Source organism: Malaclemys terrapin, chromosome 11 (assembly GCF_027887155.1).
Source record: "Malaclemys terrapin pileata isolate rMalTer1 chromosome 11, rMalTer1.hap1, whole genome shotgun sequence".
NCBI classification, from domain to species: Eukaryota; Metazoa; Chordata; order Testudines; family Emydidae; genus Malaclemys; species Malaclemys terrapin.
This window is the reverse complement of record NC_071515.1, coordinates 22,012,038-22,032,516: the sequence shown is the minus strand read 5'-3', so window position 1 is coordinate 22,032,516 and position 20,479 is coordinate 22,012,038. Positions and strand designations below refer to the sequence as shown.

General features: G+C 40.6%; 1 protein-coding gene across 2 annotated transcripts in view; it reads right to left on the bottom strand.

The window, feature by feature from the left end:
• TRAK2 (trafficking kinesin protein 2) overlaps window positions 1-20,479 on the bottom strand; it is a 70,881-nt gene that overhangs the window by 28,698 nt on the left and 21,704 nt on the right. For both annotated transcript variants that reach the window (XM_054043669.1, XM_054043670.1), the window contains exons 2-3: window positions 18,407-18,722; window positions 16,066-16,260 (exon numbers count right to left, since the gene is read on the bottom strand). In XM_054043669.1, the coding sequence (XP_053899644.1) occupies window positions 16,066-16,260; window positions 18,407-18,443 (232 nt within the window). In that variant the 5' untranslated portion in view covers window positions 18,444-18,722. The remainder of the gene's footprint in view (window positions 1-16,065; window positions 16,261-18,406; window positions 18,723-20,479) is intronic.

Genomic DNA, 20,479 nt, shown 5'->3' with positions numbered 1-20,479 from the left:
TTTTTTTTTTAACTATAGCTTTTATTTGCTATTTTGATATTAAAAAACAAATCCAGATTTTTATTTTTTATTTTTTTGGTTTTGACTGCCCTGCTGCAGCCATGACTTTGGTCTTTTTAAAAAAAATATTGAACTTATAAAGCATTACCTTAAGGGTTAAATGCTAAATACCAAAGCCAAACAACACTAGTTACCTGTGTTTGGCAAAAAGTGTTTTTTTTTTTGGTTTTGCAACTTTGAATGAAAGATTCAAATGGATTTTAGTGATATTATTTAAAAACAAAACCAATTTATTTACAAAACAAGAGTTTTACAAACTAGGAACGCTGGTTTAGGTTTTAAACATTCCACATATTTACACAATATATTTATACACAGATTTTTTTTTTTAACATTTTTTATATTGTTTAAATTTTTATACAGTTGTACATAGATGACATTTGTATACATTTGGAAGCAGTTAAGTTTTAATAGAAATCTCTTATTTTTTTTGCGAATTTGACCAGTTGTTTATAGTTAAATGATTTAAATTTGATTGTATTTTTGCCTGCCTTATTTACAGACATTCCTTTGTAAAAGGGCCCATTTTTTCTTTAGAATGGCTGCAAAGAAACAAATATTTTTTTTATAACACTTTTGAATCATTTTTATAATGTTTAATTGCTTAATTTTTTTTGCCTTTGCAGAGTTAACTTTTTTTTTTTAAATTACTTGCTTATTTTTTAAAATGACACCTTTATTAACTTAGATTTTACTATTTTGAGTATTGTTTTAGGGATTTGAATTTTTTATGCTTATACTTACTTTATTTTATTTTTGCCATTATGCCCTTAGGGCTTTTAAAGTATTTTTAAATATTTTTATTTGTTGCTTGCCTGCTTGTTTGGACCCGATTTTGCTTTTTTTTTTTTTACTGAACTGTCCCTTTTTATGGGCACAGGCTTTGTTTTACTGCTAAGTTAGCAAAGAGGGTGGGATCCTTAACTAGCCCCACCAGTCCTGGTCCCTTTTTTTAAAACATATTTTTTTTAAATTGTGAAATTACCACAATATTACTTACAAAAATTACTACACTGCCCAAATTCCTATGTTCTTCAGAGTTTGGTTTACCAGAGCAACATCTGTTTAAAAGGAGTAATCTCTCGAACAAAATATTATATTTGGATTGCTGCCTTTTAAACATTACCTATGCAATTTTCCCCTGACAGACGGGTAGGAGTGAGGACTTTAACCCTTTTTTATGGCCCGGCACTTTTATGACTGGGGGTGTATATACCTAGACAGTTTGTATATATTTTATTTGTATAGTTTTTTCTGACAGACAGGTCGGAGCAAGGACTTTTTTTTTTTTTTATTGCTCAGCACTTTTACGACCGGGGGTGTGCACATGTGAATAATTGATTACTTTATATGTATGGTATACCTTTTAGCAATATTTAGCAGTATTTTTAATAATTAGTGCATGTTTTCCCCCTTTTGCAATTCTCCACCAAAAAATTATGCTTATAAGAAGCACACGGGATCTTTTTTTAGGGGAAAAGGCAATATGCCGCGTTTATTAAAGATACAACAATTAGCATATACATTTAATTACACCACACACAGTTCCACCAGTTGATGTTATAGTTACCAGCTTAGAGTCCGGATCCATGATGGGTTGGATCACAGAAACCCCCTTGGGAGCTGCCACCCAATGTGCAAAGACTACCTCTGCTCCTGTTTTCCCTGCCAGCTCAGGACTCCAGCACCCTGTCTTGCTGAGCCAGACACTCCAGTCTGCTCCAACCCAGACCCAGGGTCTGAATCACTTGCCCCAAAGCTGCAAGTTTACCTGAAAACAGCTCACAGAAGTGTGCTTGTCTTTAGCACTCAGATGCCCAACTCCCAATGGGGTCTAAACCCAAATAAATCCTCATAAATTGTTCGCCCTCTATAACACTGATAGAGAGATATGCACAGTTGTTTGCTCCCCCAGGTATTAATACATACTCTGAGTAAATTACTAAATAAAAAGTGATTTTATTAAATACAGAAAATAGGATTTAAGTGGTTCCAAGTAGTAACAGACAGAACAAAGTAAGTCACTAAGCAAAATAAAATAAAATATGCAATTCTATGTCTAATCAAGCTAAATACAGATAATCTCACCCTCAGAGATGCTTCAGTAAGTTTTTCTCAGACTGGACACCTTCCAGGCCTGGGCACAATTCTTTCCCCTGGTACAGCTCTTGTTGCAGCTCAGGTGATAGGTAGGGGATTCTTCATGATGGCTCCTCTCCCCTCTGTTCTTTTCCACCCCTTTATATATCTTTTGCATAAGGCGGGAACCCTTTGTCCCTCTGGGTTTCCACCCCCCCCCCGGAAAAGCACCAGGTTAAAGATGGATTCCAGTTTAGGTGACATGATCACATGTCACTGCAAAACTTCATTGCCCGCTTACCAGCATACACACATATAGGAAGATTCACTGGTAAACACAGCCATCTGCAGACAATGGTCCTTGTTAATGGGAGTCATCAAGATTCCAAACCATCATTAATGGCCCACACTTTACATAATTACAATAGGCCCTCAGAGTTATATTTCATATTTCTAGTTTTAGATACAAGAGTGGTACATTTATACAAACGGGATGATCACACTCAGTAGATTATAAGCTTTGTAATGATACCTTACAAGAGACCTTTTGCATGAAGCATATTCCAGTTACATTATATTCACTTATTATGTTTTTATAAAACCATATAGACTGCACAACGTCACAGGATTAATTTAGTGGCCAGCTAGATTGATCACAGGTACGGAGGAGTCGGGTGCCGTTAGTCGCGACACGATGCTCCAGGGAAGTCTTGACAGGACGAACCCAAAGTTTTATGGCAAGGCACCCTGTTTATATAGTGATTTTTCTTCATTGGGACCAATGAGTTTTGCACCGTCATGCTGTAATTAATTGTTGTTTGATGAGTGCATGTTTTTTAAATTGTCCTTCTCGTTCTTTATCACAGCTATCTTGTTCCTGTTTATTTTTAGACTTGTTCATTTGACATTTTAATAGGGGCGTGTTGCAGCCTCCTGGCGCCCTTGCGTTTGTCTTTGGTTCCTCCCTCATACATCTGGCTCAGTGATGGCTTTCATACTTCTCTCTTTACACATACATTCCTTATTTACACACAAAACAGAATTAATTTACACAGAACATTTTGAACAGGAACGTTAAATTGCAATGTAAAAAAAACAATCATGGCATTCTTTTACTTATTTTAAAATGCTAAACCTACAACAAATTAGTGACCCTCAAAGGTCTGTTACTGCCTTGAAATCAGTTCAGACACAGATTCTGGCTGATTTAATTTTACTCATTGGCCCATTCGGCCATTCCTTTTGTTATTCAAAAAGGGTGGCTGGCAGGATATGATCAAATTATGCACCAATACATTTAATACATGCTACATTATTACTTTATTTTAAATTATACAAAATACAAACATAAAATCCTACTACTACAGTTACGACTGCATCAAGAGCACTATAAAACTGCTCCTTGTTGTCTTTCTCATCAAGTGTTGGGGCGTATGCACTGATGATTGTGGCATATTGGTTGTTGCTGAGCTTGAGCCGATGAGTCATGAGACGCTCGTTGATTCCCCTGGGAAGCCCCAAAAGCTGACTGGCGATCTCATTTTTGATGGCAAAGCCAATCCCGTGAATGCATCTCTCTTCGGATGGCTTTCCTTTCCAAAAGAAGGTGTAGCCACCTCCATCCTCTTTTAATTGGCTATCATTGGCCTGGCGAGTCTCACTAAGAGCTGCATATCAATGTTGAGTCTTGCCAGGTCTTTCTGGACATTCACTGCGCTGAGAGTCCAAAAGGGTGCAGACATTCCAGGTGGTGAAATTCATCATCTTTTGTTTTGGCTACGGAGTTGAGTGACCCCACTGAATGTGGCCCTCCAGTCCGAAGAGTGAGACAGCCTATGTTTGGGGCACCTTTTCTAGTCCCCTCCCCATTTGGGGTCAGCAGAGGGGTTCTTAAAAAAAGTCTGCTCATTCACAGCCACTGCTACCGAAATGCACTTCTGTCTCCCCAAGCACAAGACGACTGTCACATGGTTGCCGCTGGTGTACAGATTTGTGACTAAAGACTTCCAGAGATCACTGCTCCTATCGTCACCTCAGGGCTTTGTGCAGGTGAGAGCCCTTTGGTAGAGGCCTGCACATGAAATCTTTTAGCGTGGGGAAACCGGTGCACAGGCGGTGTGTGACCACCCGAGACTTGGCAGGAGGAAAACCCTCATCCAGTGGCAAGGAGATCCAATACAACAAGGGGCCTCCATCCTGCTGCAGCCCTCATCTGCCTTTATAGTTGCAGAGTATTAAAAGGTCCTCTATATGTGCCTGATCCACCGCTGGGGTCTTGTGAAATTTGGACCGCGATTAGTCAGGAGCCTGGCCTCAGACCTCCTCGCCAAGGGGGACCCTACCAGGAGTACTAAAGCTCCAGACTATGTCGCTCTCAGGGTCTTAAGCCAGTGTGGCTTCAGGCCATCCCGATGCACAACTGACATGATCTTCGTGGCACAACAGATTCAGGAGAAGTACAGAGAGCAACACCAGGAACCGTTCATGGCATTCATCAACCTAACCAAGGCCTTTGACTCTATCAATTGTGATGCCCTATGGAAGATGTTGTATACATTTGGCTGTACACAGAAATACATTTCCATCATCAGACTACTCCATGACGGGATGACTACCACTATTCTGTGCAATGGCTCAGAGACTAAACCATTCATCATTCGCACTGGTGTCAAGCAGCGCTGTCATTGCTCCAAACACTCTTCTTCGTTTACCATGCTGTGATCCCAATTCTCATCCGTGATTGCCTTTCTGATGGAATCAGGATTGAGTATTGTATGGACGATCAACTCCTCAATCTCTGACATCTCCAAACAAAAATCTAAGATCACGAGAATTGCCATCACTGACCTTCAGTATGCAGATGACTGCGTCATTCAGACACACACACAGCAACCTGCAAAGTAACCTAAATCTTTTTGCAGATGCCTATCGCAGCCTGGGTCTCTCTCTCAACATTGGAAAAAACAAAGTACTCTACCAGCCCTCACCTGCACAAACTACTCTTCGTACTCCACAAATTACCATCAGCGGAGAACCCCTGGAAAATGGGGACCATTTTTCATACCTTGGCAGCCACCTCTCCCAAACAGCCAGCATTGGCACAGAAATTGAATACAGGATCTGCTGTGCCAGCACATCCTTTGGAAGACTACTCAACTGAGTCTTCAATGATAGGGATCTGCAAACAAGCACCAAGATCTTGGCTTACAAGGCAGTGGTCATCCCCACCCTTCTCTATGGGTGAGAGACCTGGGTAACCTACAGATGACATCTCAAGTGGCTGGAGTGGTTCCAGCAGCACTGGCTCAGGAGGAGTCTCAGGATCAGCTGGGAAGACCGATGCACTAACATCAGCGTTCTCTCTGCAGCCAACATGAGCAGTATAGAGGCACAGCTCATGAAACACCAACTCTGCTGGACTGGCCACTGTGTACAGTGGCACCGCACCATACACCAAGCCACAGGCTCACTTTGAAGAGAACAGAAGTACTCATGAGACAGAGAAACTACAAAAAGAAGAACAGGAGTACTTGTGGCACCTTAGAGACTAACAAATTTATTAGAGCATAAGCTTTCGTGGACTACAGCCCACTTCTTCGGATGCATATAGAATGGAACATATATTGAGGAGATATATATACACACATACAGAGAGCATAAACAGGTGGGAGTTGTCTTACCAACTCTGAGAGGCCAATTAATTAAGAGAAAAAAAAAACTTTTGAAGTGATAATCAAGCTAGCCGAGTACAGACAGTTAAGAAGTGTGAGAATACTTACAAGGGGAGATAGATTCAATGTTTGTAATGGCTCAGCCATTCCCAGCCATTCTCTATGCAAAAGAATTAATGGACACAAATCTGACATCAGGAATCAAAATACTCAAAAACCAGTGGGAGAACACTTTAACCTGTCTGGTCATTCAGTGACAGACCTGCGGGTGGCTATATTACAACAGAAAAACTTCAAAAACAGACTCCAACGAGAGACTGCTGAGCTAGAATTGATATGCAAACTAGACACAATCAACTCCGGTTTGAATAAGGACTGGGAATGGCTGAGCCATTACAAACATTGACTCTATCTCCCCTTGTAAGTACTCTCACACTTCTTATCACACTGTCTGTACTCGGCTAGCTTGATTATCACTTCAAAAGTTTTTTTTTTCTTAATTAATTGGCCTCTCAGAGTTGGTAAGACAACTCCCACCTGTTTATGCTCTCTGTATGTGTGTATATATATCTCCTCATTATATGTTCCATTCTATATGCATCCGAAGAAGTGGGCTGTAGTCCACGAAAGCTTATGCTCTAATAAATTTGTTAGTCTCTAAGGTGCCACAAGTACTCCTGTTCTTTTTGCGGATACAGACTAACACAGCTGCTACTCAGAAACTACAAAGGAGGAAAGAAAGGGCACAACAGTCCAGCCAACAACTATGTCTCCTCCAAGATTACACCTGTCAATTCTGTGGGAAAACCTGTAGGGCACATATTGGGCTCCTCAGCCACTTAAAAATCCACCAATGAACCTCCAGTGCAGACATCACCCTTGCATCGAGGGATAGCTGAAGAAGAATATGTTGCATGTTAATTTGTCCATGTAGACCCAGCTGGTGCACACTAAAAATTCCTTAGTGTGCTCTAACATAGTTTATAGCATTAACATGTAGTTAGTACGCATCAGCTGGGTCTACACAGACTAATTCAAGTGCCACACATTAGTGTGCTTTAGACAACACATCCGTGTAGACAAGCCCATAGTGTGAAATTTCCAGTGTTTAAATCAGTATTTATACAAGGATACTAGGATCTAAGCTACTGTTAGTATATTGGGCCCAATATACTTTAGAACTGTTATTTTTACAGGAACAAAAGTAATACTGATTTGAAGATGGTCTCAGAAGAACCATCTCAGCTAGCATATGGAAGCTCTTTTGAAGAGATCTAGAAAAAGCTGAAAGCATATTGCAAAGATTGGCTTGTACTTTTCCTACACTGAGTAGGTCAGATTCTGCTCCCAGTACACTGGTATAAATCTGGAATAATTTCATTAAAGTCAATTCAGTTACTCAGGGTTTACACAAATGTAACAGATTAGAATATAACTTTCGGCTTTATTAATGGCTGCACTTTTCCTGCTTTTTTCTTTTCAGAAACCTATCTAAAATGTGCATTTGACTCTTTGATGTAACACTCATTAGTAGTTCCTTCTGTGACAGATATGACAATATCCTGCAACATCCTGGACAAATCTTAAAGAATTATGATGAACATTACTATATTAAGTTTAATACCTTTGGGGTCCATTGTATTAAAAATGCAGTTGTGTACGTGTTATTGTGGAATTGGATGCAACTCCTCTAGGAGACTGACTAATGCAATTTCTGGGAAGGATTAGGAATTTCAAAGCGCCAGAAAGGTAATACGTATGAAGTAGATTTCCTAGGAAATACTTGGGATAAGGAAAACGGAAATAATCCACCTCAGAGTCTATCGTTTTAAAGCTGGCCTTGAGAAAAACCCATTCTCTACTAATTACTAGCTTCTGGAAACTCCAGATCAAAGACCCCTGAACTATATAAAGGATGGACTAAACTCTTCATGAGTGTGCTAGTTCTGAGATGAGGCTGTAATGCAGTGGTCTCCAACCTTTTTACACCCAAGATCACTTTTTGAATTTAAGAGCAACCCAGGATCTACCCCGCCCCTTCCCCAAAGCCTGGCCCTGCTCATTCCACCCCCCCCCCCCCGCGTCACTCACTCTCCCACACCCTCACTCACTTTCACTGGGCTGGGGTAGGGGTTTGGGGGGGGGTAAGGGGTTTGCAGTGTGGGAGGAGGCTCTGGGCTGAGCCTGAGGCAGGGGGTTGGGGTGCAGGAGAGGGCTCCAGGCTGGGGCAGAGTGTTGGGGTGCAGGAGGGGGGTTAGAGTGCTGGCTCTGGGAAGAGGCTCAGGCCTGGGGGAAAGGGCTTGGGATGCAGGAGGGGGTTCGGAGTGCGAGAGAGGGAATGGGGTGCTAGGTCCAGGAGGGGGCTCAGGGCTGGGGTGCAGCCTCTCGCCGGGCGGCATTTACCTTGGGCTGCTCCCAGGAGATGGCACAGCGAGGCTCAGGCAGGCTCCCTGTGTACCCTGGTCCCACGCCACTCCTGGAAGGGGCCAATGCGCTGCTGCAGCCCCTGGGGGGAGGGCAGGTGGCACATGGATCCGCGTACTGTCCCTCTGTGAAAGCACCGCCCCCGCAGCTCCCATTGGACACAGTTCCCTGTTTCTGGCCAATGGGAGCAGTGCTTGCAGGCAGGAGCAACGCATGGAGGGAGACCCCCTGCCCTCCCGCCCCCGGAGCGGCGCTGGCAGCCCCACTGTGCCGCCAGAGATCACGATCGACTGGGAGATTCTCTAGGATCGACCAGTCGATCACGATCGACTGGTTAGTGACCACTGCTGTAATGGAATTTGTGACCAAGAAGAGAGCCCTCTGTGGGATTTGAAGGACTAATTTCCTGACAGACCTCCTGATGGAGTTGAGGTGATGATCTCCATTTTCTCTGTAATGCTTTTATCCTAACAATAAATAAGCTTGGATAAAAAGAATTATGTGGTATCTTAACGGTGGCCAATTACACTGTTGTTAGTCTCTGAAGAGAAAGCAAAGAGGGCTGCTCATGCAGTCTCACTTTGCCGGTGAATTTACAATATAATCAGGGAGCTGGGCAGCCTGGAAATACCCTGGTCAGAAAGGAGAGACGCATCTCCACCCAAGAGAGGCAACAGCTGGGGAGCCAGAAGCCTAGACTGGGTGCCCTTCCTGGACCATCAAGGGGGAATACAGGTGCAAGTGCACTGAACTATGACATCTTCTATTATTTTATTCCCAATTATTATCACTTCTAGTGTGGAAACCCATTTTGCCTAACAATTGTTTAAACTTATGCAGTACCCAAGTTTTTTTTAAATTGAATGAATGTACATGGATCAATTCTATCCATATCCTCTGATACAGTTGCTATTGGCTGTGGCCCTTCTGTTTGTCTGTAGGATTGCACTTGTGGGGGTTGGTATCATGTGTCTCAGAATCCACTGACTGTTACTCTGAGCCAGTGTCCGTAAATAAATACAATTTGCAACTCTCCTTGAAAGTGTCCAGAGTCCAACAGGTGTGCCAGTCATTAATGACAGGATTAGTTATTGTGTGTAATGTGTTTTTTTTTTAGTTCCTATGGGGTTCCTAGTGACCACTGAAGGGACAAATCCTAACAATAATAAAAATAAAAATATACAAAAACATCCAGACTACATGGAACTCTAAATCCTAAAATGGAGTAGCTCTTCTTAATAACAAGAATTCATCTTACTTGGATGGAATTTCACTGTATTTGTTAAGGAATGCATTATTTTGAAAACTACAAGAGTATTTCTACAGTAACTCCAAGAATCTCTCTCCTGATCAGGTTACATTTTTCCTTCTACAAGTGATATTTTTCTTTGAATTTCCTTTTTTTAAGATTTCAGAAAAAATAAATTCCACTGGATGAACTGGAAAGTCATGTTTAGTCCCATTTTAGAGATTTTTGTGAAAGGAAGGAATCCCAATGAATAACTAAGTAAAATCACTGTCTCTTTATTTGCAAAAATACCACCCACTCTACTGCCTTGATTACAATCAGTTAATAGAACAATTAACTTTCTGAGGGTTTTTTGTTTGTTTCAAAAGCCTGCATCTTACTCTGAAGGCTACGAATTCAGTCTCTGATGGACTGCTCAAAGGGCCTCTTGTACGAGAACAGTTTGATACTGAAAAATTGCGCTTTCAGACACTGACAACAAAAGTACCTCAGTAAAGCTTGTAAAATTGTTTTCAAATCTAAATGAACTGTGGTCTCAATTTTTCTGGGCTCAGAGGCAAGAACACACCCTATTGATACACAGCAATGTGCTTTAAGGCAATAGTAAAGCTTTCACTTTACTTGTTTTTTAAATTTTCTTATCAGAAAACTAGGGCAATAAAACACAGTCTAGTCAATATTTAAACATCTGACACATTTAGATAGAATTCTGAACTGAACCTTTGAGTCATAGAACAAAATTCTGTTTAGATTGTGGGACATCATGTCAAGCCAAATTCAGATAATTCCTTTTTATTACTATAGTCCCTAGGAGGAAGCCCACAGACTAATGACAAAATCTTCTTAGTGAGGCATGTACAAGGAAAATTTGTTTCACAGTGAATATTATATTATGTCTAAATATAATATTAACCTCTACTAAAAGCTATTTTCTTCCAGCTGCTGTATGAAAAGTCATTTTATTTAAATATTTTCCACAGGAAAATATTTATCTAGTGCCCCTACCAATTCATCAAAATACTCAAAGAATCTCCCACCCCCACATTCAATCCTTTTGGGAGCCTACTATGACATTTCATTTTAACAAATTCAAATTCTTCAAAAATGCTTTATGACTGGGCCATTTTCTCCCTGAAAAGCTGCCAGCTTTAGTATCAGGACTAGGGCTGTCGATTAATTTTTTGAGTTAATTGTGTGAGTTAACTGCAATTAATCGCGATTAAAAAAATTAACAGCGATTAATCGCACTGTTAAACAATAGAATACCAATTGAAATTTATTAAATATTTTTGCATGTTTTTCTACATTTTCAAATATATTGATTTCTATTACAACACAGAATACAAAGTGTACAGTGCTCACTTTATATTATTTTTATTACAAATATTTGCACTGTAAAACGATAAAAGAAATAGTATTTTTCAATACACCTCATACAAGTACTGTAGTGAAATCTCTTTATTGTGAAAGCGTAACTTACAAATGTAGATTTTTTTTGTTACGTAACTGCACTCAAAAACAAAACAATGTAAAACTTTAGAGCCTACAAGTCCACTCAGTCCTACTTCTTGTTCAGCCAATCACCAAGACAAACAAGTTTGGTTACATTTACGGGAGATAATGCTGCGTGCTTCTTATTTACAAGATCACCTGAAAGTGAGAACAGGCATTCGCATGACACTTTTATAGCCGAAGTTGCGAGGTATTTACGTGCCAGATATGCTAAACGTTCATATGCCCCTTCATGCTTCGGCCACCATTCCAGAGAACACGCTTCCATGCTGATGATGCTCATTAAAAAGAAAAATGCATTAATTAAATTTGTGACTGAACTCCTTGGGGGAGAACTGTACATCTCCTGCTCTGTTTTACCCGCATTCTGCCAAATATTTCATGTTATAGCAGTCTCGGATGATGACCCAGTACATGTTCATTTTAAGAACACTTTCACAGTAGATTTGACAAAACACAAAGAAGGTACCAATGTGAGATTTCTAAAAATAGCTACAGAACTCGACTCAAGGTTTAAGAATATGAAAAGTCTTAAAAGAGCAACACTCTGATGCGGAAACTACAGAACCCAAACCATCAAAAAAGAAAATCAACCTTCTGCTGGGGGCATCTGACTCAGATGATGAAAATGAACATGCGTCAGTCCACTCTGCTTTGGATCGTTATCGAGCAAAACCCGTCATCAGCCTGGATACATGTCCTCTGGAATGGTGATTGAAGCCTGAAGGGACATATGAATCTTTAGCGCATCTGGCACGTATATATCTTGCGACGCCAGCTACAACAGTGCCATGCGAACTTCTTTTCTCACTTTCAGGTGACATGGTAAACAAGAAGCGGGCAGCATTATCTCCTGCAAATAGTAACTAAACTTGTTTGTCTGAACAATGAGGAGTCCTTGTGGCACCTTAGAGACTAACAAACGTATTTGGGCATAAGCTTTCGTGGGCTAAAACCCACTTCATCAGATGCAGATACAGACTAACACGGCTACCGCTCTGAAACTTGTTTGTCTGAGTAATTGGCTGAAATAGGACTGAGTGGCCATGTAGGCTCTAAGATTTTACATTGTTTTGTTTTTGAATGCAGTTATTTTTCGTACATAATTCTACATTTGTAAGTTCAAGTTTCATGATAAAGAGATTGCACTACAGTACTTGTATTAAGTGAATTGAAAAATACTATTTCTTTTGTTTTTTTACAGTGCAAATATTTGTAATCAAAAACAAACATGAAGTGAGCACTGTACACTTTGTATTCTGTGTTGTAATTGAAATCAACATATTTGAAAATGTAGAAAACATCCAAAATATTTAAATAAATGGTATTCTATTATTGTTTAATCGCACGATTAATCACGATTAATTTTTTTAATTGCTTGACAGCCCTAATGGAAAGATAACCAATTGATAATCACTGAATCTGTCTGCCTTTCCAGCATGTGATATGATCAATGCTTATTGGATTCCTACTGCAGTAAAAAAATATTTGCCATTCGCAGGAAATCTTCTACCACACAAAGAATCCCAAAGCACTTCACATGTGAGTCCAGTCCTGCAAGATACTAAGCACCCTTACTTCTGAACAACAAATACGAAAAGAGGTTGTTCCGTATCTCATATCATCAGGCCCTACACAAACAAAGCAGCAATGAAATGCAGCCACCTCTGAGGTGGAGGGTGGCAATGAACTGTCATTCAATAAACTACTACACAGCATGACAAGAATGGAAATTTTTGCAAAAGGCAATGGGGAACATCCTTACTCTTACCGAAATGGCCAGAAGATCACTAAAGTTCATGTCGAGTAGATAGCAACTTTGTTTTCATTTGAAAGACTTTAACCCCGACAACTCCCTGGTAGCCAGTTTTTCTATGTCAGAGGTGTAAAGCTCCAGGACAATGCTGTGATTTACACCTGCGGGTTTAGGGAGTCTTTGCCTACCTACAGTGCTTAGAAGCTGTTACCCCGCAGAAGAAATATCAGTTTTTTCAATTCTAGCTGAAGTGGGGGGCGGGGGGAGGAATGGTGAACAGCAGTATAACTTCACCCAAAGCATGAACTATCATTCTCATGGCTTCAGCATTATGGAATCTCATTAAGGATATTTCAGGTTAATACCTTCAATCAACTGACTGCTGAGCATTTGTGACTTAAAAGTTCAGTAAAACCTCAGTTTCTCTCCCTATAATAACCAGGAGTTATGGGGTAGTAGCCACCGTCAACAGTGAATTTAATTTTTATGTTCCAACTACTTTGCTGCTTACTTGAAAACCTATTAAGTCTAAATGTAAAGTGCTTCCATTTCAGTTTATCTAGTAATTTATTTATAAAATATGGTATTATGATATCAAACCTTGACTTTTAAATGTTCTCAATTAAGGTTAAATTGTTAAAGCTAAGAATGCACTCAACTGAAATTAGTTTTCAGGTGCGAGACTCTAGGTAGATTAGAGACAATTTAACTTAGAGGACACTTTGAATGATAGAACCAAACTTTATTTAAGGGGAAAATGATCAGTTAAGCAAAACAGGCATACAATTACCATTTATACTGATGCAACAATTATACTCACATTAAAAGATGGAATAGTGCATCATTGGGTGATCAGACCACTGACAACAGAACGAAGTATAATCCTGTAACCTAACGGTACCTTTTGGTGTTAATTTGCGCTCTCCACAATTTAGCAAGGCTACTCCCGTTATATTCCATTTTAATACTAATTAACACTAAATCTAACTATTATAAAATCCTATATTTAGTGCCCTACCAAATTCACGGTCCATTTTGGTCAATTTCACAGTCACTGAATTTTTAAAATAATAAATTTCATGATTTCAACTATTTAAATCTGAAATTTCATGGTACTGTAATTGTAAGGGTCTTGACCCACAAAGGAGTTGTGTGGGTGGATGGGGTTTTGCCAGGTTATTGTAGGGGGGTTGTGATACTGCTACTCTTACTTCTGCTCTGCTGCTGGCGGCGGTGCTGCCTTCAGTGCTGGGTGCCCGGCCAACAGTCACCGCTCTCCGGCTGCCCAGCTCTGAAGGCAGTGCAGAAGTAGGGTAGGAATATCGCGACCCCCCCCAAAATAATCTTGTGACTCCCCCTGCAACTCCCTTTTGGGTCAGGACCCCCATTTGAGAAACACTGGCCTCCCCTGTGAAATCTATATAGTATAGGGTAAAAGCACACAAAAGACCAAATTTCACAGGGGGAGACCAGATTTCATGGTTGTGAATTTGGTAGGGCCCTAACTATATTCTAATTTCCACCACCTTTTCATTGGCTCTTTACACATAATTTAAATTAACATCTGCACCAATATCCTTCCATGCTATCAGTTCAGATAGCATTTTAATTAAATATTCAAAATTCTCCGAACACTTGTTAAAAACTCTACTAGAACCAGTTATAACCAGAACACAGTCATAACATAACCCTGAGTCATTTCCTCACTAAATTAAATTTTCCCATCTTCCTGTCTCCAACTTATCTCTAACTTTTACTCAAACTAACAAACTCAATTTCCCATACTCCTCCATACAGCACTTAGCCTAACTTAACCAAAACCTAATTTCTACTTATTTCTCAACCTAGCATCCTATAGGCTACAAATGTTTTATGTAATAAAAGTTTTCTAAAAATGTTTTTCCTGACAGTGAACATGACAATATATTTATATAGTGAACAGTAAAGTGTACATTAATTTGAAAAGGACACCACATCAAGATGATTTAGGCTAAAAAATAGCTTTGGTAAGAACAAGGTTTTACCAAACTAAAGCAGAAATATTATAACTACAGTTTTGTTTCAAATGTCAATGGAAACAGTGATTTGGATTTAAATGTTGCCTTATAGTGATTCCAACCCAAACTATCTCCGGTCAGAGCTATTACACAAGGATCAAAGTCAAACTGCCCACAGGCAAAAGTAAAACTGACTAATCAGTTTTCATTAACCAATCTGAGAGAAATGCTCAGAGCAAATAACAAGCATTATTGGTTTTTGGCTTTTTAATAAATTAGGTTTCCCTAATCTTAAGCTGTTACTGATAACAGGTAAAGATTTTCTTAAATATGAGTTTTAATTTGACAGCATCTCTTCAGTTATATTGGCTGATCCAATTGCTTTATAACAATAACAGTTCACATTTGTTTTGTTTTTTAAAAATAAGCAAAACTTCTTTATTAAGAAGAAAAGGTGGGTTTTAGGTTGTTCTTATCTCATCTCTTCCCACATGTGTTTACACAGCCATATATTTTAAAACAAAAGTGGTATTTTAAAACAAGTTATAACTGGGACAAATTATGCATGACACTGAGCAAGGTTCGCTTCATCATACTTAGGGAACCACATGCACTAATACCGTTTCTGCTCCCAATTTCCCCATGAAGCCCAAATGACTTCAGCTGCAATAAAACAGGACTATATCTATGACTTGCAGAGCATTGCAGCAAGACCCTTTACTGCAGTGGTCCCCAATGCGGCACCCGCCGGGGCATTTACGTGCACCCGCCTAGTACCCAGCAGGGGAGAGAAGCCGTGGCCCCGCGCCTGCTGGGGACAGAGAACTTAGGCTGCGGGTGCGGTGTTCTCTGTTCCCAGCAGGCGCGGGGCCCGCCTAGTGCCCAGCAGGGGAGAGAAGCTGCGGCCCCGCACCTGCCGGGGACAGAGTACTCCAGGGCTGCGGGCGCCAGTGTTCTCTGTCCTTGCGGCTTCTCTCTTCTCTCTGGATTCATATATTATGAATATGATGTTTTTTGTATAATTTAATGTACAAATACAAAATAAGCCTTGAAAAATTGTTGGCGCCCGCCACACTCTTCTGAAAACACGAATGTGCTACTGGCCACAAAAAGGTTGGGGACCACTGCTTTACTGCTTACGCACAGACTCTAGCTTCTTGGAACAGTGAATTAGAAACATTTCCCTGTTAACAGAGCTTTTTGTTTGGCCTGTGTTCACAATGCTCGGAATCTTTCAGTAAGAGAGTACGTTTTAATCACTTTAATGACTTCATTTCACATGATGCAAAGATCTCCATGATAACCAGAAATACTCACTCATGTAACGGAAGGTCTCCTCAGCAAGGACAGGAGAGATGGTTTGGGGGACATGGCTATAGCGGGAGGGGGCCTGGAGCCAGTCTTGGTTGTCATACGGATACAGAGTGTCCGCTCGCAGCTTATACTGTGGTAGCTGTTCTTCCAGCATGTTCACCAGTTCTACTTCAGGAAGGTCCTCATTGGAGCAGACATCTAAAGATGAACATGTACCATGAAACCAAAGCATGCACATTATTATTAAATCTGCTATTTTAAAAACCCACAGATTTGAAAAGAATTGTTCTACATAGGAGGGATTACACAAGGATATTTCACTTTGACCAGCAAATGAATTTGCACTAGTAGCATGATTTTTTAATATTAGTATTTGCAATATCCTTATTCTCCTTAATTGATCCCTTTACTTCTAGTGAATCTAGCAGACTCACTGATTCTCATAGGCTTCCTGGCTCTGACATACTTAAGTTTTATCATTTGTTTTTATGTCTGGCTATTAGCTCTCAAAGTCCATCACAGCTCTCCTAACTTCCATGTTCCATTTTACCTGCTATAGGTTGTACTACCTTCTGTAGGCTTTACTCTGGCTGCATTTCCCTTTTCGGAAGGAAATCTGTTTGTCTTGAATATCCTCTTGCACCTTTCAATTTAACCACACTTTTTTCTTGCCTTTCTGTTTCTCTCTCAGCTTAGTGATGCATATCCCTTCTGTGACACCCTAATGGTAGAATACATTTCATTTATTTAAAAACTTAGCTTTTTTTTTTTTAAAAAACCATGAGAAATGTTATGGATTGGAGTGAACAGATGGAGTGATTCCTCCTCACCCCCCAACATGGAGGGCAGTTTCTAATTCTATCTTTGTATTCCACCAATAGAAAAACAAAAGGAAAGCACCTAGTAGTATATTACATTTAGATACCATCATTTAAAGCACAAGTACACCTAGTTCAGAGGTGTCTGAGCTTTTCAGCCTGAGTGCCAAATGTATTTCAAAGGGACACAATCAAGACATAGGGACAGATTCTCTGTTCAAGGGAGGGGAAACTCAAGAAGCCTGCTGAAGAGTCTCCCTGCCCAGAGGTCAGACCCAATTAAGCTGACACCTGCTCTGCTGGGCATAAGGGATGGGAAGTGGCTGGGGCATGCTGTGCTCTGCCTATACCTAGCTAGCGTAAGGTCCTTTGGGGACCATACCCAGCTAATGGAGAGAATCAAGGAGCTGTAACTGGTTGCTATTTTTCAGTTTTTCTTTTTCACCTCTCCTGGGTTGCCCTGTGTGAGGGAGGGCAGCCATCCTTTGCCAGGCACTGGCCTAGACTGAGATATAGCTAACCAAGTTCCTATCCTGCTCCTCCTACGGCTCTCACAGCCAGCAGGGAAGCAGGCAATGGAGCAGCTAGTGCTACACTCTCCTCCCTTCCCTCCAATGCAGCAGGCAGCCAGCAGCAGCAGGCAAGGGACAGCAGCAGCTCAGAGTACTCCCAGGTCTTAACAGGACTTCTCCTGGAGTTACAGTGGTGGACCTGGGAGGCAGTGCCCCTGAACTCCCTCCTCCATGGTGGCAGGCCTGATTCAAATGTCAGTTTATAAATCACAGGGCATACAGAACTGAAGGTACACATTTTCAATTCATAATCAAATACAAGTTTTCTTCTCAGGGACAGTCTTCCTTAAGGGCCACATATTGGACACCACTCCACACAGGCTGTCAGCTGAAGAATTGTATTTATATTCCAATGTGCATTCTTTAGAAACCTCAAAGTTATGTCAATGATCTCTGGCATTTTTGAGGCACAACCTCCTCTGGGTTACAAATATGAAAAAAAAGGCACAGAATTCAGGGGAGTTTGAATAAGTTACAGCAAAGAGATCCAAGAGGAAGGAAGGAACTTGGCCACAATTCTCCACTCACCATGAATGGGAAGGGAGAGGCAGCAGTGGCCTGGATTACGGTCAGGCTTTTTACTTGAAAATATAAAGTATTCTTACAGCTTCAACTATCACATTTGAAGCCACATCTTTCTTTTTCTGTCAATTCCCACCACTCCTTCAAAAATCACTTGGGGTCTCCAACACCCATTCATTCCATCCCTGATAAGAACAAACATTTATCTACTGGAGAAAAGTTTTATGTGGTGAGAAAAATATAATAATGGATGGTTTGGAAGAGTGGAGAATAAATTAATTTAGTTTATGAAGGATCTACTATTCTTGTTCATGTGCACTACTGGATAACTGCTTCACACAATTTCAAGCTGAGATCAGGGGTTTCAGGCTAGCTGCACTCAAAATACTCCATGAATTTGCAGTTGAGACTGGAGCTGCCCTTCCAACTTACCAGTGATGCTCTCCGGATCTCCGTTGTTGATATTCATGAGGGTTTCTTCACGCTTCAGTTATTTAGGAATGGCATTCTGTGTTCAGGTTGTGCATAGTCCCTTTCTTGCTTTGGTTGAAAGATAACTTTGGTTTGAAGTGAGATCCATCAAGCTACCTAGGCATTAATTACTCTGGTTTTCTTAACTCACTTTTACTGGCTGGGTTATATTCTTGGTTTGACACTTGATACTTCCTCTGAGGTACAGATCAGTAAAGGTTTTAGATGACATACTGTGCAAGCTTCATGTGATGGTTTCTCTTAGATCAGCCATCATCTAGAAATCAAAGACATGGAATATGTTGGATTGTAATTTATATATTACATGCAAAGAGCAGCATGAAATGAAACAAAACAAAAACAAAATTCTCTATAAAGATAGTAAACCTCAGTTTTGGTAACTCACAATTCTCATCTGTTGCTATCTACTCATTTCCCCTTCCACCAATAAAATATTTAATGCATGACAGGTTTGTTCACTGCTGTAGGACATTCTCTTTTGCCCTAAGACATGGCTGCTTCAGCTAAGTAGATTCCCTGCAGCCTCATAGACAAAGGGGTTTAAATTATTTTTCAAGTACAGTAATGGTTTCTAAAGGGCAGGACTTAGTCATCTCTTTAGATACATCAAAACAACACTAACAAACACAAAGCTGTATGACTCTGCTCTTTAGTAAAATGATTTTAAAGGAAAAAAAATCAAGTGTGTGCCCTAAAGGAAAATCACATAATGGTTCACTGTAAAAATCTCACAACTGGTTGTGCCTGCTTAGCAGCCCAGGTCTAAAATAGAAGTGATGTTACAGTTTAAGATTGAGGTGAACTGCCAGAACAGTTTAAGGAAGCCAAGCTTTTGCTGTCCTCTAGCCAGGTCTGCTAGTTTATCATGTAAACTTACAAAAATAGTGATAGATGATACAGTCTAACTCAAAAAGCGAGGTCTCTGCATCCGAGCTCTTTTGCTAACTTCAGCAATCTGAAATTTTCTTGAAGTTGTAGATAAGTTTCAAGAATGCTTTTTAGATTTCCTCAAAGTCTCCCATTATCTACCACAGCTAGCACAGATTTGACTTGCTGTCAACAGTAACATCTCACTTAGCAGGATCAGAATAGACAATGCAGAAACTTCCTAAAGGGAGTCTGCCATTTCCTCTAGCTGTAGAATTTGGCTGCGGACCAAGAAAGGACCTTCATCCATTAAGGTTGATTCAGACTTGCCAGCAGCAATATCTACCTTCCTTGTGGTCCCTCCTGTTTTTAGGAAAAGAGACACAGCTATTAGCTGCTCTAAAATAAAAATAATAATATAATCCCAGCTGTTATCTATTATTGCAGATATTTACTTAATAAAATCATCAGTTAATTTTCTAGGCAGATTTCAGAAGTGCCCATCACTTTTCAGTATTTCCATAGCTGGGATTAGTGCTGGTATCTTATTTCATGGAGGCTGTCATTTAAATAGGTTGTAGAAGGAAGCCTAGTATCATCATATATAAAACATGATTTATAGAACATTCTGCAATGCCAGGGGATGGACTAGACCAGTGGTTCTCAAACTGTGGCTCGGGACCCCAAAGCGGGTCATGACCCCATTTTAATGGGGTCAGCAGGCCTGGCTTAGACTTGCTGGGGCCCAGGGATGAAGCCTGAGCCACACCACCCCGGGCCAAAGCCCAAGCCCGCGGGCTTCCACCCAGCGTGGTGGGGCTCAAGTTACAGGCCCCCTGCCTGGGGCTGAAGCCCTTGGGGGCTTAGTCTTTGGACCCCCTGTCCTGGCCAGTGAAGTTTGGGCTTTGGCTTTGACCCCCCACACACACCTGGGGTGGCAGAGTTTGGGCAAGCTTAGGCTTCGGTCCCCCCGCTCCTAAGGTCATGTCGTAATTTTTGTTGTCAGAAGGGGGTCGCAGTGCAATGAAGTTTGAGAACCCCTGGACTAGACGATATCCATAATAGGTCTTTTGCAGCACTGATTTGATTGCTTAGTGAGCCCACTGCATTAAGGGTTTGAGAATTTAAAACATTTTGAAAAGGTAT